Raw genomic sequence first — 16446 nt, 5'->3', positions numbered from 1 at the left:
CCCAGGACTGAGAGACATCCACCTTCAGCAAATCCTGGCCTCTCAGCAATAGAAGACACTTCCATCATAGACAGCCAAGTGCTTTTCTTTTAAAACTAATCTGAGTCATTCACAAAACTCTACTTAAACCAAGGTTGAAAGTCCACACATCTAAATTATGAAGGGCTATCAAAGACAAGCAGACCCCCTGGAAAGAGTAAAATTACACAAGACCCCAGCCTGTAACCAAAAGCACACACAGTTATTAGATAAGAATCTCCTTAAAATTTAATTAACTAAATGTATTACATTCAGTATTCCATGGATTTCTTCTGGACAAAGATCGGCATAAATACAAACAGACCTCTAGACCTTCTTCCCTAGCTGACGAAGATCAAACACAGGAGGCGAGGGGACACAGGTACACCTTTATATTTACATCTCGCCTTTACTTTACAGTTCAGTGCCAGAAGTATTTACAGAAAATACAATAAGAAAAAGATCATGTCTTGGCAACATACCGAAATTCATACAAATCGTATATATGGTTTCAAGCAAATAATGATACTGCTTAGTTTTTAGCCACGACTGCCAAGCCCTTCAGAAAAAGATGTCTTGGTCACTGCAGGAGACAAGGACTTGGGAAACTTGGTTTGCTTCAACAAATATTTATTGGGCGCCTACTATATGCAAGGCACTGTGGAATCCCAAATTACACCTTTTCCCCTCACCATTAAAAAATGAAAAGTGTCTGAAGAACAAGGGTCAATATTCTGAGAAGAACACCACACAATGCATGGCTTTGTTAGCTGCTGAGAGACCATGGTCTGACTCCACACCATCCAAAGGATCCCTCCAATCTCTCCACCTCAGGAAGAGGATGTCGGGAGCCCTGAAGCAGACCAGCTGGCTCCAATATCACGTTTGTGTAAACATACACATCAATCTTTTTAGGAAGCTATAATCTGAATGGGTCTTACAATGCTGAATGAGAATTATCACCAGCAGGAGTGTCCAGTATTTATGTCAACATCTACCAAAAAACAGGTCTTTGCAAAAGACTGACTCTCGCTTTAGGTGAAGCACTACTTTTCAACAGAAATAAATACTTTCAAAGACTGTCTCTAGAAATCAGTCTGCAGAGCCTGACAAATATTTCCCCAGCACGTGTAAGAAGGAACTGTTCATGAACACCTTGTACACACAACTGGTGGGCAACTGACATTACTGGCCAAAGGCATAGGTATTTTGTATACATAAATGAGAGCAGAGAAGGACTGTCTTGAAAAAGAGGACCTGGAAGCCAAGGAAAACACCAGTGTGTGTGTGTGGCTAGGGAGGGGAACAGCTCTTGCCTTGTATTATTCCAAAGGACAGGAGAGGGTCTTAGGAGAAAGCCCTGGATGAAAGGGAGAGGTGGCTAGACATGGAAAGGGTTAGAAAGGTAAGACCCCTCCTTTGTCCTTAATGCTCCCAAAGAGGAGCAAAGCCCCCACCTTCCTGAAACTTCAGAAGGGAGCATGAGGAGTGACTCACTTGTCTCTTGGGCAGTGCTTTCTTCTTCCCAGAATGCCACATGCCATCCACCCCCAGCACATGCAGCCAAAGTGGACTACTAAAGATTATTACCAGGTATTAAATATGTTCCTCTGGCAATATTCTACTCAAAATGATTTTTTTTGGGGGGGGTACCAGGGATTGAACTCAGGGGCACTCGACTACTGAGCCACACACATCCCCAGCCCTATTTTGTACTTTAGAGACAGGATTTCACTGAGTTGCTTAGTACCTCACCTTTGCCAAGGCTGGCTTTGAACTCGTGATCCTCCTGTCTCAACCTCCCAAGTTGCTGGGATTACAGGTGTGCATCACCACGCCCGGCTCAAAGTGATTTTTAATACAGGCAATTGGGTGACCTTAGTGACCATGAATCCCAAGTCATACTAGTGAAAGGTCCAAGGGTTCATACCACACTCCCTTTTTAGACAGATGAAATTTTGAGCAGAAGGAACCAGCACTTGGTGAGGTATGTGGATCAGATAGTATGTTGGCTCTGTATACCCCGGTGGGGGGAAGGTCACAACTCCTTCCCTGGGGGACCACCAAGTCTCCCAGACTGCAAAATGTATTCACTTGCCAAAATCATTAGAATTCTAAAGAGTGGCCAGAAACTAGAGCTATCTAAAGAATCGGCAAGTCCATCCTCAACACACACATACTGTATATTGTTCTGACATTTAAACTATGACAAAAATAAAAGATTTATCTGAAGAATCACACTGAGGAAGTACATCAACATCAGTTATTTTTAACTTCTGGAATGTTCTAAGTTACACACTCATTTATGGCCTTCTTTGTTCACTTCAACCAGAACAAGGGATCATTTTCCCATGAAATATCAATCTGATATTTCCTTTAAAGTTATTAAGCCTTACCTTATTCTTGCTGGAGCTACTAAATCATTTTTAGAGTATAAATCACTAAATCATTATCACACATTCCTCCCCTCCTCCCATAACATCTGGAAACATCAACTTATTGCCCAGCTCAAAAAGAAAACCAATTATTAAATAATATTATACCCTGAATAGAAACTAGAATAATAGAAGGAGGAGGGGAAGGGTAACTTTACCTGAGCTTACAAAAAGGAAGAAAAGGGTGTGGCCAACTTGTGACCAAGAGTTGCTATGCCCACATTTCTTGCTCAGAGGTGGCAAAATGCATACTTCTGGGTTAATTGTCTGGCAAGGAATTAGGTCCTCCACTACCCCTGACCCTCTAAGAAAATGACTGAAACACCAAGCCCAACAGGCCAGTGTAGCCCTGACCTACAGAACCTAATAACATTAGAGTGCAAGTGGAAAAACATCCTTGAACAACTCTGATCACTATTCTTTGTACTTCAAATGTCACTTATTTTTCTTCATACAAAACAATCTTGCTAAAGAAGAAAGCACACACGAAAAAAGGAGAAATGAATGGTATATACTATAGCACTATAACAGGAATCCTTGTAAGGATGGTCTGCATCTGGGTTTGGCCACCTCCAAAGTTTTATCCCTGGCAGAAAAGTAGCAGCGAGGTAACAGAAATATTTCCAATACCCTGGCAGGGATTTGCTGGGCCTTTAGCTGCAAAGTCCTGACAGCAAGACAGCCATTTTTAACAGCATCTGCCCAAGAAGGTAGCCACTAACATTTGTCAATCATGATGTAATCCACGAGCTTTCCAGAAGAGACCTGAAGTAGTAGCATTAAGAGGCTACTTCCTGACCCCAAATGAGAATCCTTCATCAACTATTACAGTTTGCTTCTTGGTCCTGAAATAAGAGATAATGGATGAAACTCAATAATTTTCAACCCTGTTGTGAATTTATATTTCTTGATATGTAATCAAGAATCACAAATATTTAAGCTGTTATTTTGTCGCCAAGCTGGAGACAAATAATGGAGAGTAGAGGCATCACTGCTGTCTGACAGCTTTGAAACCTCACAAACTTCATTATTATCTCCATTAGAGGACAAGGCTGAGCCTCCATTGTAATCTGTCCACTCAGGAACTGAGGCCTTCAGATAGATCTGTGTAGTGATGAACATGGCAGCTTGTTTAAATATGGAGAGAAAATATGGAATATGTTAATGTCAGACTTCTTTTCTGAGCCAAAGACATTTATGTTCTTTTCTTTTTGTCAGTTTGACAGTTGGATGACAAATGGACCTACAAGTGAGCAGAAGGCTGAGACTCCTTTCCTTCTCCTCCATTCTGTCAGCACAAGCCTGTAAGTGTCCTGGAAGATTGTGAGACAGATTTTGATTTTGAATACAACCTCCTAAAAAGTGAGGTATAAAACTATCTTCAACTTCTAATTTGCAAATTTGTTGATACTACCAATACATGTGTTTAACTGAGATGCATTAAAAACCTTTCTCCTCAAAAGGCTTATATTTAACTAAAATTGTCACTTTTAAAAGAAAGTTTATGGCTAAAATGTTTATCGTCATTACCAGCAGGAATATGATTGTGTCTGAAAGCCCATTTCACTAGAAAGCCAAAAGTCTTCTATCCAATGGGTTTACAATGTGTTTCTTCTATTCCGGTGATTAAACAGCAAGCTCTTGGGGAGTGATTTGTTTATTTTTACAGTGATCACCTATCAAACTGTCTTGCTTTGATATTACAGTCCCCACACTGGAGTTCAACTGTCCTAGACAGACAGTGGTCTAAGAACTGCAGCTCTTGAGTCCAACCTCCTGGAAAAGTGAAGTATAAAACTCTGGCTCCAACTGCTTGTTTCGGTACTTGTTGACGATGTCGGTGATTTTCTGTTTCCGACGGACATGTGGTGGGCTGTAGGAATCACTTTCCAGTCTCTTTCTTCTACAAATGTTTATTACAGTCTGCCTCACCAGAAAGCCTTGAAAATAGAAGGTAAAATAATTGTCAATAGCCAGTTGTCAGGTGACCTCTCAGAGGACCTGTCCCTCCTCCTCACTACCTCATTCCATTCGCATAACTTCCCATCCCAGAGAGACAGGCACAGCACTAAGAACAAACCAGCACAAGAATGACAATGAGGAGGGAACGCAGAATCAAAATCTGGTTTGACAATCCATTTCCTGCCCTGGCTTGCAAACAGATATCTTCCTTGACTAATATTCAAAGTTTGTGAAGTCCCATTTGTACTTACTAAAGACAGTTTAAAACAGAATAAAACGTGCTTCCTTTTTAACAAGAACAGTAGCATTTTCTACATATAGACTCTAGAAAGTAATAGTATCTTTTCCTTATTTTTACTACTTTTTGGTTTATAAAAGTGTTAAAAGAGCTGGGTATGATGGTGCATGCGTGTAATCCCAGAGGCTCTGGAGGCAGAGACAGGAGGATTGAGAGTTCAAAGCTAGCCTTAGCAATGATAAGGCGCTAAGCAACTCAGTGAGACCTTGTCTCTAAATAAAATACAAAATAGGGCTGCAGATGTGGCTCAGTGGTTGAGTGCCCCTGACTTCAATCCCCAGTACCAAAAAAAGTTTTAAAAGAACGAAGGAAAGAAACCTCAGTCCTTCAACGCACATGAAGACCTTACCGAGTGCTCGCCGGCTGACTATCATCCCATCCACAAGAGGGATGACCATGTTAAATTTTCCAGTGGCTCCTTGGATTTTTATCCGGAACAATCCAGTGTTTAAAGGGTGTATGAAGATAACTGGAACTTCTTTTTCAAGATTTGTAGATCTTAAGAAAAGAAAAGTCTTTTCAGCTCAGACACATAAGAACTAAAGTCCCCCATATGTAGCATCAGAACAGCCCGCATCTCCTATGCTGTTGCTGACAATCCTCTTTCTGGGAGGCCATATTGCTGTATCCATAACACTTAGCTCTAAGTGCTCATTTCTGGAGTCAGGCTTTTTATGTCAACAAAGGTTGAGAAGAATGCTTAGAAAACCACTGGGGAGACAAGATAGAAAAGCCAAGAATCTATTGTAGGAAGCTGCGAATCCAGCAGCAAGCTATGGGACTTCTATTTAGCTCTCCCTTTTGTAGGGAACATAATGTACTTGCCAGAGTGCAGGGAATTCCAGCACAGTGGAGGATATACCTCAGAGCAAATGAGGAACAGCTGAAGCTCAGTGTGGAAATTCTGGAAGTCAAGAGAAGAGGTTGGGAGGGTTATCAGTCTGAACTGGTGGCAAGTGGCCACTTCAGCTGAGGTGATAAATGGCCACATCTTGGCAGGGCCAAAGCCGTTAGAGCACTAACTGACTGGCAGATGCTAAGGTCAGCAACTGCACCTCTGAATGAGTAAGTCACATATCACACATCATGGATAGGCCAACCCATCTGGAGGTACTCATATTATTATGTGATGCTCTAAGCTGGGGGCTTTTTTCTTTATAACACATTTTCTTTCTATAGAGGCAAAGTGAGTTTAGCAAAAGAAATACTGAGTTAATTTTTCAAAACATTTAAAAAATAATAAATACTAGAGTAATTCTGCCCCCAAACTGAATTCTAAACTTTGCTAATCTACCAATAAAATACAAATTTTACAGCCATATCTTATTACAACATTTTTTTAAGAGAGAGAGAGAGAGAGAGAGAGAGAGAGAGAGAGAGAGAGAGAATTTTTTAATATATATATATATATATATTTTTTTTTTAGTTTTCGGCAAACACAACATCTTTGTTGTATGTGGTGCTGAGGATCGAACCCAGGCCGCACGCATGCCAGGCGAGCGCACTACTGCCCGAGCCACATCCCCAGCCCCTTATTAAAACTTTTGACCTAAAAAGAATAAAACCACAAAACAGTGTAAGTCAGTTAAAGGTCTATTTCCAACTAGCTATAGAAATGCCATCCTTATGACAACTATCCCATAGTCTCTTCAAGAAGTCACCATCATGAAGAATAAAAAGGAGGTTGTTTCAGCGTAAAAGAGATGGAAGGAGTTAACACCAGATGCATAGTCGTGGAATGAATTCTGAATTGAATAAACCAGTTGTAAAGAAATTTTTAGGGAATGTGGAGAAATGTGAGTATTATTAACTTTATTATTGGGATAATGTTATCATTAGCTATCTGAAAAGTGTTTTTAAGGAATACATATTGATATATTTAGAATGTTATGAAATCTGTAATTTTTTAAGATTACTTCAACATGAAAATCATGAAACTTTTAAGAATGACTTCCTTTTTTAGAAAAAAAAAATTAAATGATAGTGTTAAAATAAACTACTTGGGAAGGTGAGAGAGGATTGCCAAGTTAGAGACCAGAACAAGCAACTGTCTCACTGGGACCCTGTCTCAAAATAAAAAATAAAAAGGGTTGAGGATATAGTTCAAGCATAGAGTACCCCTGGGTTTAATTTCCAATACCACAAACAAACAAATGAACAAACATCTACAGATTTTCTTCAATAATAATCTAACAATGTTAGAATAAGTTCATCTTACATGCAATTAGTATCAGATGATGTAAACAGAAGGAACTGAAGTTAAAATACTAAGTTTGGGGACAGCTCTGTGATGTAGAGATGAGATTAGCAACTGAGGGAAAGGCCTGGGTTTGGATCCCTTCTTCTGCATTTACTGAGTGCATGGGGCTGAGGAATTACCTCTATGGGCATATTTTATCCTACTGGTAAAACAGGGATGATAATTAGAACTTGGAGTTGTAAACCAAAAACCAACAAGCAAAATGTCTTGAAAATTATAAAGATCAAACAACACGTTATTATCTTAGAATCATATTCTCTTCTTATTCTTTTTGTAAATGGGCAGGTAAGACAGAAATTTTAACATAATAACAAAATTAGTATTACATTTTACTTCAAAATACTTTCCTGTTAAATAGCTCATTAGATTAGGATATTTTAACTGCTATTATCCAGAATGATTATTTTTCCAATTTAACTCCATCATTCCTGTCTTAATTATTAACAGTCTTCATTAATACTTTAAGAATTTAACCTTTATTTTATTTATTTGTTTTTATGCGGTGCTGAGGATCAAACCCAAGTCCTCAACCATGCTGGGCAAGTGCTCTGTAACCCCAACCCCTTCATTAATACTTAATTGCTGCCTCTTTTCCATTTTTCCTTTTACTACAGGCAAATGTAAAACAGGAATTAATTATTTTTTTTATTTTTTATTTTTTTAGTTTTTTTTTATTGTTGGTTGTTCAAAACATTACATAGTTCTTGATATATCATATTTCACACTTTGATTCAAGTGGGTTATGAACTCCCATTTTTACCCCGTACACAGATTGCAGAATCACATCAGTTACACTTCCATTGATTTACATATTGCCATACTAGTGTCTGTTGAATTCTGCTGCCTTTCCTATCCTCTACTATCCCCCCTCCCCTCCCCTCCCCTCTTCTCTCTCTACCCCCTCTACTGTAATTCATTTCTCTCCCTTGTATTATTTTTTAGGAATTAATTATATTATTTAAAAATTCAGTGCTCAACATCACTGATTATCAGGGAAACTCAAATTAAAACCACAATGAAATATCACTTCATACCAGTTAGAATGACCATTTAAAAGAACAAATAAACAAGGCTAAGTGTGGTGATGATATAGGGAATAAGGAATCCGTGTACACTATTAATGGGAATGTAAATTAATGCAGCCACTATGGAAATCATTAAGGCAATTCCTCAAAAAATTAAAAACAGAACTACCATGTGAACCAGCAATCCTGCTTCTGGATATATAAGAGGACCTCAAAGCGGTTTATTTGCACTTGCATGTTCATTGCAGCATTATTCCCAACAGCCAAGACATGGAAGCACCTTGGATGTCCTCAAGAGATGAATGGATTAAGAATATACCACATATATATACAACAGAATATTTTTCAGCTTTAAAAAGAAAGAAATTCTGCCAGTTATAGTAACATGGATGAATCTGGAGAACATTATGCCAAGTGAAATAAACCAGCCAATCAAAAGACAAATTTTACATGACACCACTTACATGATGAATCTAAAATAATCAAATCAATAAAAGCAGAGAGTAGAATGGGGATGGAGAGAGAGGGAACAGGGATATTAATGAAATGGTAAAACGTTTCCATCATGCAGGATAAATAAGTCCTAGAAATCAACTGTACAATACAGTGGCTAAAGTTAACTATACTGAATTGTTTACTTAAATTTTTGCTTAATGGGTAGGTCTTATGTTAAGTGTTCTTATCACAAAATAATAACAACAATTATAATAAATAAAAAGGCAGGAGAAAACTTTGAAGATGATGAATGCTTACAGCATAGATTGTGAGGATGGTTTCATGCATACTTATCTCCAAGCTCATTAAATAAAACAAATTTAAAATGTGTACAACTTTTTATGTATCATTCATACCTCAATAAAGTGTTTTTTAAAAATTCTCACAAATTTGATAACCTTGTGCATGTATGTACAAACTTTTGATTCTTTATTTTTATTTTTTGCCTTTAATCTTTTTGTTTTATAATTCCTTCTTTAAAAAAATCTCTTTTTAGTTGTTGATGGACCTTTATTTTATTTGCTTATTTAATGTGGTGCTAGGAATCCAATGCAGTGCCTCACGTACAAGGCAAGCACTCTACTGCTGAGCTATAACTCCAGGCCCTATAATTCCTTCTTTATTAAGCTACAACTGACATAAAAACAGACATGCTGATAAGCTTCAAGCAAATAAAAAAAAATGTACCTCAGAGAAGTGCTACTATTTGCAGTAGTTTCCACACCAGTACTGATCTCTGTCATCAGATCTGAAAGAGGAAAATTTTCTGCAAAGAAATAATAACATTAAAATTAATATCCCTCTCATTTTCCCCAAAGAAGAAATCCAATTTTCTAATCTCTTTACATAGGCAGACAACAAATATACAGACCATGCTCTCCTATGTAATCCTAATGATTCCCCTAGATGGAAAAAAAAAAAACCAAACAACCCTCCCTCAAGAAATACTTTAGTTAAGTTCATCTAAAGTGAAGGATTTTCAGAACATGATCCATGGTCTGTGAGGGTTTGGCTGGAAAGCAACTACTGTAGTTTCCCACAAACTCTGGGATTCTAAGGTAAGTATGCATTTCTACCGCTCTCATGTTGCTTACATAAAAACAAAAACAAAAAAAATCCGTAGTAGGACACTTAAAGACAAATTAACCTTTATATTAAAACTAGACAGAGCACATGGAAATATTGTGTATGAAATCCTTCCCCTTCCCTTCTCCAGAGGTCCTGGGAAGATTGGGACATTAACTCTGATACAAATAGGAATAGTTAAAAGTTTTCTATCAACTAGTCTCATAGAATCTTTACAACTGTGAAATAAGTGGCATGATTATCTCCATTTTACAGATGAACAATCTCAAAGTTAATGCAACTAAGCAGTGGAGATGAGACACAAATCCAGGCTTGCTGGATTCTAATCCCTGCTCTTGGCCACTACAACATGCCTCTGCTCCCACTTCCTTCAGACATTTGGCAGGTCACTGTCATTCTGTTATTTTATTTATGGACAACGTCCTTATACAATACCTATATCATCATAGCGTTCTACCCAGACCACAGAAACTCTTGTCTCAGGTCCAAGAGGAGGCACAGGGCGACCCTGAGGCAGCTTCTTCATTCTGGAACTGGGACTGAGCTATATGAAGAAGAGGAGAGAAAAAGTGCAGACTTCATAAAACTACCCAGTCATACATTTATGTAAGATATTCAGCTTACAATGTAAGTATCAGGTCATGAAATCACTTCAGGAAAAAAAATGCAAAATACATTTGCCAGAAAACACTTCTTTGGCTTCTTTTTTTTTTTTTTTTTTTTTTTTATCAGTCTTAACCTAGAAAGTGGAAATGAAGTCCTGAAATTATCAAAGGAAAAGAGACAAGGAATACTGAACAATTTTAGTTTGCATACCTACCTTATTGCTAATTTTGCTATGTATTAAAGGGGGCTTAAAGGGATCTGAGTCTATATTATAACCAGAAAAAGGATGCTTTCTCCATCAGAGCAGTATCACTACTTTGCCTGGAAACACTAAAATGTCCCATATCAGCAAGTTATTCCTAGTTTTCAGACCAGATGTTTCCTAGCAATTTAGGCCTAATCCTTTTCCTTATCGGCAAAAAGAATTCTTGGGACTTTCCTATCAAGAACAATGTACTCTGGCTTTCCTGCCACCCAACTGGCTTTACATTTCTCTCCAAGGCTAATAGGACTATGGGGCTCTCCCGTGGCCAAACTGGCATTCTGAGCTAACCCACTGTTAGGGCATGCAGCAAGCTGGTTGTGCTAAAGCCCTATACCAAGTCCACATATAGAAAAGGGAAATCCCATACGTAAGTTAAGTTTTAAAATTTAAACTGTTTTATTAGCACAGAAATATGTCTTCACCAAATGGCCAGAGTTCATGGCAAGCCCCCCAGATTTGTGCTTCTACTCTGCATTCACAGAAAATGTTCCAAGATTTCTCCCAAACCAATCCAGTACATTCAGGGACTATTAGCAGCATGGCATTTAATTTTCTTTAATTTTCTCCATTTCTGATCTCTAACCCTAGATATAAAGGGCTTCTGAGAGGTCAGGTCTGTGTGGGTCATCTACCATTTGGCTAACTCAAAATAACCTTAATTACACCCACAAAATCCCTTTGTCAAGTAATGCACCTTGATTATGGGATATCCCATCATATTCACAGGTTCCACTACACATAAGGGCAGGACATTCTACAAGGGCAATGGTCACTTGAGGTCATCTTAAAATCTTCCCCAACATACTACACTCATTCAATAGTTCTAACAGATGCAAAAAATACATTCTTTGGGCTGGAGTTGTGGTTCCAGAGGTAGAGTGCTCACCTAGCATGAGTGAGGTACTGGGTTCGATCCTTAGCACTACATAAAGTAAAATAAAGACATTGTGTCCACCTATAACTAAAAAATAAATATTTTTTAAAAATAGATTCTTTTAACACTTTCTACATACATGATCATGTCATCTGCAGTACATGTAGTTTCACTTCTTGTTTTCCAATTTTTATGCATTCTATTTCTTTTTCTAGACTTATTTCTCTGTATAAGACCCTTAAACAGAAATCATAGGAACTTGCCTTACCTGTCCTTCATCTCAGGGGGAAAAGCATTCAAAAATAATGTACAATGTGTTAAGTATAATGTTAGCTGTAGGTTCTTAGTCAATGCTCCGAATCAGGTTAAGGAAGCTTGCTTCTATTAATAGTTCGCTGAAAAATTTTCTCATAAATGGGTGATACTGTTTTGTTAGCTGCTTTTCTGTGTTTATTGAAATAACCATTTGATTTTCCTTTTTTGAGTTTGTAAGTAGTCTAAAGTGTAAATGGTAAATAAATACATGGTGCTTTAAGAGTCATCATTCTCTGGGTTTGAAGGCTGAACTGCAATGGCATTCAGAAAATGAGTACTCCGGCAGCTAACCTTGATATTTGCTCAGGCTGCCACACTTTACTACCACTTGATCCTCTCAAAATTGTACTCTGGAAAACTTTAAAACTCTGGATATGCAAAATCAAGACTGGTACCTCAGGGAGTCTACTATATAACTTGATGGTTTTTCCTAAATCAATTTTAAAGGTAGGACCCCTCCCATATTCCTTTTAAATCAGATGCCTATGTTGACAATTTTCACCATGGAAGGAGCCAAACTAAAATCCTGTAAAACTGCAGAATAACTTCAGTCAAGTTTATACTTCTTTCATCTTTTAAATTAATTGTTCTAAATTAATCTTCCTGTACTCATGATCTGGTCCTATACTCTTGCTACCACTTACTTGGTCATTTTTCAGTAAAAATTAAGAGATTACATGAGGGAAAATATAGAAGGAAATAACATCTGTTGGAAAAGAAAGAAAAAGTATAGAAACAAAAACCTCTTTTATTTTAGCAGGGGCTGTTGTACCACACACAGTGTATTTATTCACATACTGCAATCTTCCCTTGTCTACAGGGGATATGTTCAAAACCTCCCTAGCCAGTGGATGCCTGAAACCAGTTAGTACTGATTGCTACACATACTATGTTTTTCCTATACACTCATAACATGATAAAGTTCAGTTTATAAATTAGGACACTGAGTTATTAACAATAACTAATAATAAAATAGAATAATTATAATATACAATAATAAAATCTGTATAAATATATTCTCTCTCTCACAAGATAACATTATATTATATCCATATCCTTCTTTCTGTGATGATGTAAGATGATATAGTACCAACATGATGAGAGGAACAAAAGTAGTATGATGTAGCATTAAGTTCCTTTGTAAGAGTTACTTGAACACAAGAATTGCAATGCCCCAATGCCATGACCAAGAATACTAACAGATAGCATATGCAGTGTAGATATGCTGTCCAAAAGGATGGGTCACCTCCTGTGCAGGATAAAGTAGGACCACATGAGAAATCACCAAGCTATACAGAATAGTGTATAATTTAAAACTTATGAACGATTTATTTTTAGAACTTTCCATTTAATATTTTGGAACTTGGTTGAACATGGCCAACAAATTGGTAGAAAGTGAAATAGCAGGGGCTGAGGTTTTGACTTAGTGGTAGAGCACTTGCCTGGAATGTGTGGGGCACTGGGTTCAATCCTCAGCACCACCTAAAAATGAATACAAGTATTGTGTCCATCTACAACTAAAAAAAGTATTTTTAAAAAAGTGAGATAGCAGATAAGCAGGACTGCTATACTAAGTTATTCTCCAAAGTGTTGCCATTTTTATATAGTCACACTTTTTTAAATTAATGCATTATAGTTACAAATAATAGTTGGGCTTATTATGATAAAAATCAAAATTAGATTTACTCCATTTCAATCCAAAGTATCTTCCCCTTTCCCGCCTCTCCTCCTCCCTCCCTCCATTCTCTTTCCTCTATTTTTCTGGTCTTCCTTTCACTTGTTTACTTGTCTATTTTTGAGTGGTGCTTTATGTATACACACAAGGTGAAATTCACTGTATTTATACACGAAAGTAGCATAATTTTGTCAAATTCATTCCACATTTTCTCTCCTCTCCCTTTCAATTTCCTTCTATTCCATTGATCTTCCTTGTATCTTTATGATATCTGATCCTTATGATATCTGAAAGGAAACATTCAACCCTTAAGTTTGTGAATCTGGCTTATTTCATTTAGCATGATATTCTCCAGTTCCATTCATTTAGCAGCAAATGCCATAATTCCATCCTTCTTTATGATTTAAACTCCATTGTGTGTGTGTGTGTACCACATTTTTTTCTTCATTTTTAAAACTGGTTCTTTTATTTATTTATTTATTTATAGAAAAAGGAGAAGAAGGTTTATCTGCCCATCAGCAGGAATGGGGTAATCCTATTTCCCCTGAGATTAGGGAGGGGGAGAGATTAGGGAGGAGCAGAAAAAAGAAAAAGAGAAAGAAAGGTCCATTTTAAAAATAAGTTGCAGCAACTAGTTTGTGGCTTAGTGATAAAGCTCTTGCCTAGCACATGTGAGGCACTGGGTTCGATCCTCAGCACCACATAAATATAAAATAAAGATATCATGTCCACCTAAAAATAAAAAATAATATTTTTTAAAAAATAATAAGTTGCAGTGGCACAGCAGCAAGGGCTATATTCAAAGCATAAAGTGGATATGAAAAATTGTGCTCTATATGTGTAACAAGAATTTTAATACATTCTACTGCAGTGTATTTAAAAAATAATAAAATCAATAAAAAAATAAAGTGGATATTATTATATTTCCTATCAATTTCTATATTCCATTTCTATGGAAAAATGGGTGACAACATCTCCAAACTACTTCCTGTTGAAAGAGGGAGAAGTTGGGGGAAGTAACCCAAAGCCCTTGTTCTGTATCAAGTAGGGTATGGACAGTTATGGGTAATCAGGATCAGAGAAGTTCAGAGGTCCACAGTGGCAGATGGAAGGTGACTGGGCAAGGCATTTTTATTTGTTCTTTTTAGATATACATGACAATAGAGTGTATTTTGACATACTATACACACATGGAGAATAATTTCCTATTCTTATGGTTGTACATGATGTGTAGTTACAATGGTCATGTATCCACATATAAATATAGGAAAGTTACGTCCAATTCATTTTACTACTCCCATCTACCCACCTTTCCCTTCATTCCCCTTTGTCTAATCCAATGAACTTCTACTCTTTTTTATCCCCCTTCCCCATATGGTTAGTATCTACATATGAGAGAGAACATTCAGCCTCTGGTTTTTGGGGATTGGCTTATTTCACTTAGTATGATAGTTTCCAATTCCATCCATTTACCTGCAAATGCCATAATTTCATTCTTCTTTATGGCTGAGTAATATTCCATTGTGTATATAAACCACACTTTCTTTATCCATTTATCTGTCAAAGGGCGCCCAAGTTGGTTCCATAGCTTAGCTATTATAAACTGAGCTGTTATAAACATGGATGTGTCCGTGTCACTATAGCATGCTGATTTTAAGCCCTTTGGGTATATGCTGAGGATTGGGATAACTGGGTCAAATGATGGTTTTATTCCAAATTTTCTTTTTCTTTTCTTTCTTTTTTAAATACTTTTTTTTAGTTGTAGATGGAAACACTATCTTTATTTTTTTTTGTTTATTTTTATGTGGTGTGGGGGATCGAACCCAGTGCCCGACACATGCTAAGCAAGCGCTCTACCACTGAGCCACAACCCTGTACTCCATTCCAAGTTTTCTAAGAAATTTCCATACTGCTTTCCAGAGTGTTTGCATCAATTTGCAGTCCCACCAGCAACATATGAGTGTACCTATTCCCCCACATCCTCGCCAACATTTGTTCTTACTTGTATTCTGGATGATTGTCATTCTGACTGGAGTGAGATAGAATCTTAGCATGCTTTTAATCTGCATTTCTCGAACTGCTAGAGATGTTGAACATTTTTTCATATATTTGTTAACCATTTGTATTTCTTCTTCTGTGAAGCGTCTGTTTAGCTTCTTTGCTCATTTATTGATTGGGTTATTTGTTTGGGGTTTTTTTTTTTTTTTTTGGTGTTGAGTTTTTTGAGTTCTTTATATATCCTGGAGAATAATGCTCTACCTGAGGTACAAGGTGGCAAAGATTTTCTCCCATTCTTTAGGCTCTCTCTTTCACATTATTGATTGTTTCTTTTGCTGTGAAGAAGCTTTTTTAACTTGATACCATCCCATTTATTGATTCTTTTTTTTAATATTTATTTTTTAGGTTTTTTTCTTAGGTGGACACAATATCTTTAATTTTATTTTTATGTGGTGTTGAGGATCAAACCCAGTGCTACTCGCATGCCAGGCAAGCGCACTGCCGCTTGAGCCACATCCCCAGCTCCCCATTTATTGATTCTTGATTTTACTTTTTGTGCTTTAGGAGTCTTGTTGAGGAAGTCAGTTCCTATACAACATGGTGGAGAGTTGGGCCTACATTTTCTTCTAGTAGGTGTAGGGTCTCTGGTCTGATCCCTAGCTCTTTGATCCACTGTGAGTTGGGTTTTGTGCAGGGTGAGAGGTAGAGGTTCAATTTCATTTTGTTACATATGGATTGACAGTTTTCTGAACACCATTTGTTGAAGAGACTATCTTTTCTCCAATGCATGTTTATGGTGCCTTTGTTTAGTATGAGATAACTGTATTGATGTGAGTTTCTCTGTGTCTTTTATTCTGTTCCATTGGTCTCCATGTCTATTTTGTACATCACATTTTCTTTTATCTCTTCATCTATTGACAGGTATCTGGCTGCTCCAAAACCTAGCTACTGTGAACTGTACTGCTATAAACACTGATATGGCTGTTATCACTATAGTATGCTGATTATAGTTCTTTAGAAAACACACCAAGGAGTGGGATACCTGGGTCATAAGGTGGTTCCATTGCTGGTTTGTTTGTTAGAAATCTCTACATGATCACACTTCAAAGTTGAACATTTCATGATTTAAAGATA

The 16446-nt window shown here is 37.2% G+C and overlaps 1 protein-coding gene across 6 annotated transcripts in view; it reads right to left on the bottom strand.

Moving 5' to 3' along the window:
- Positions 1-289: 289 nt before the first annotated feature.
- The window catches only part of Ralgapb (Ral GTPase activating protein non-catalytic subunit beta), a 101688-nt gene continuing 85531 nt past the window's right edge, over positions 290-16446 (bottom strand). For all 6 annotated transcript variants that reach the window (XM_026383153.2, XM_026383154.2, XM_026383155.2 and 3 more), the window contains 4 exons: positions 10015-10123; positions 9181-9259; positions 5063-5211; positions 290-4393 (listed from right to left, as the gene is read on the bottom strand). In XM_026383153.2, the coding sequence (XP_026238938.2) occupies positions 4200-4393; positions 5063-5211; positions 9181-9259; positions 10015-10123 (531 nt within the window). In that variant the 3' untranslated portion in view covers positions 290-4199. The remainder of the gene's footprint in view (positions 4394-5062; positions 5212-9180; positions 9260-10014; positions 10124-16446) is intronic.

The sequence above is a fragment of the Urocitellus parryii genome, chromosome 6 (assembly GCF_045843805.1).
Source record: "Urocitellus parryii isolate mUroPar1 chromosome 6, mUroPar1.hap1, whole genome shotgun sequence".
NCBI lineage: Eukaryota > Metazoa > Chordata > Mammalia > Rodentia > Sciuridae > Urocitellus > Urocitellus parryii.
This window is presented reverse-complemented; position numbering and strand designations above follow the sequence as displayed.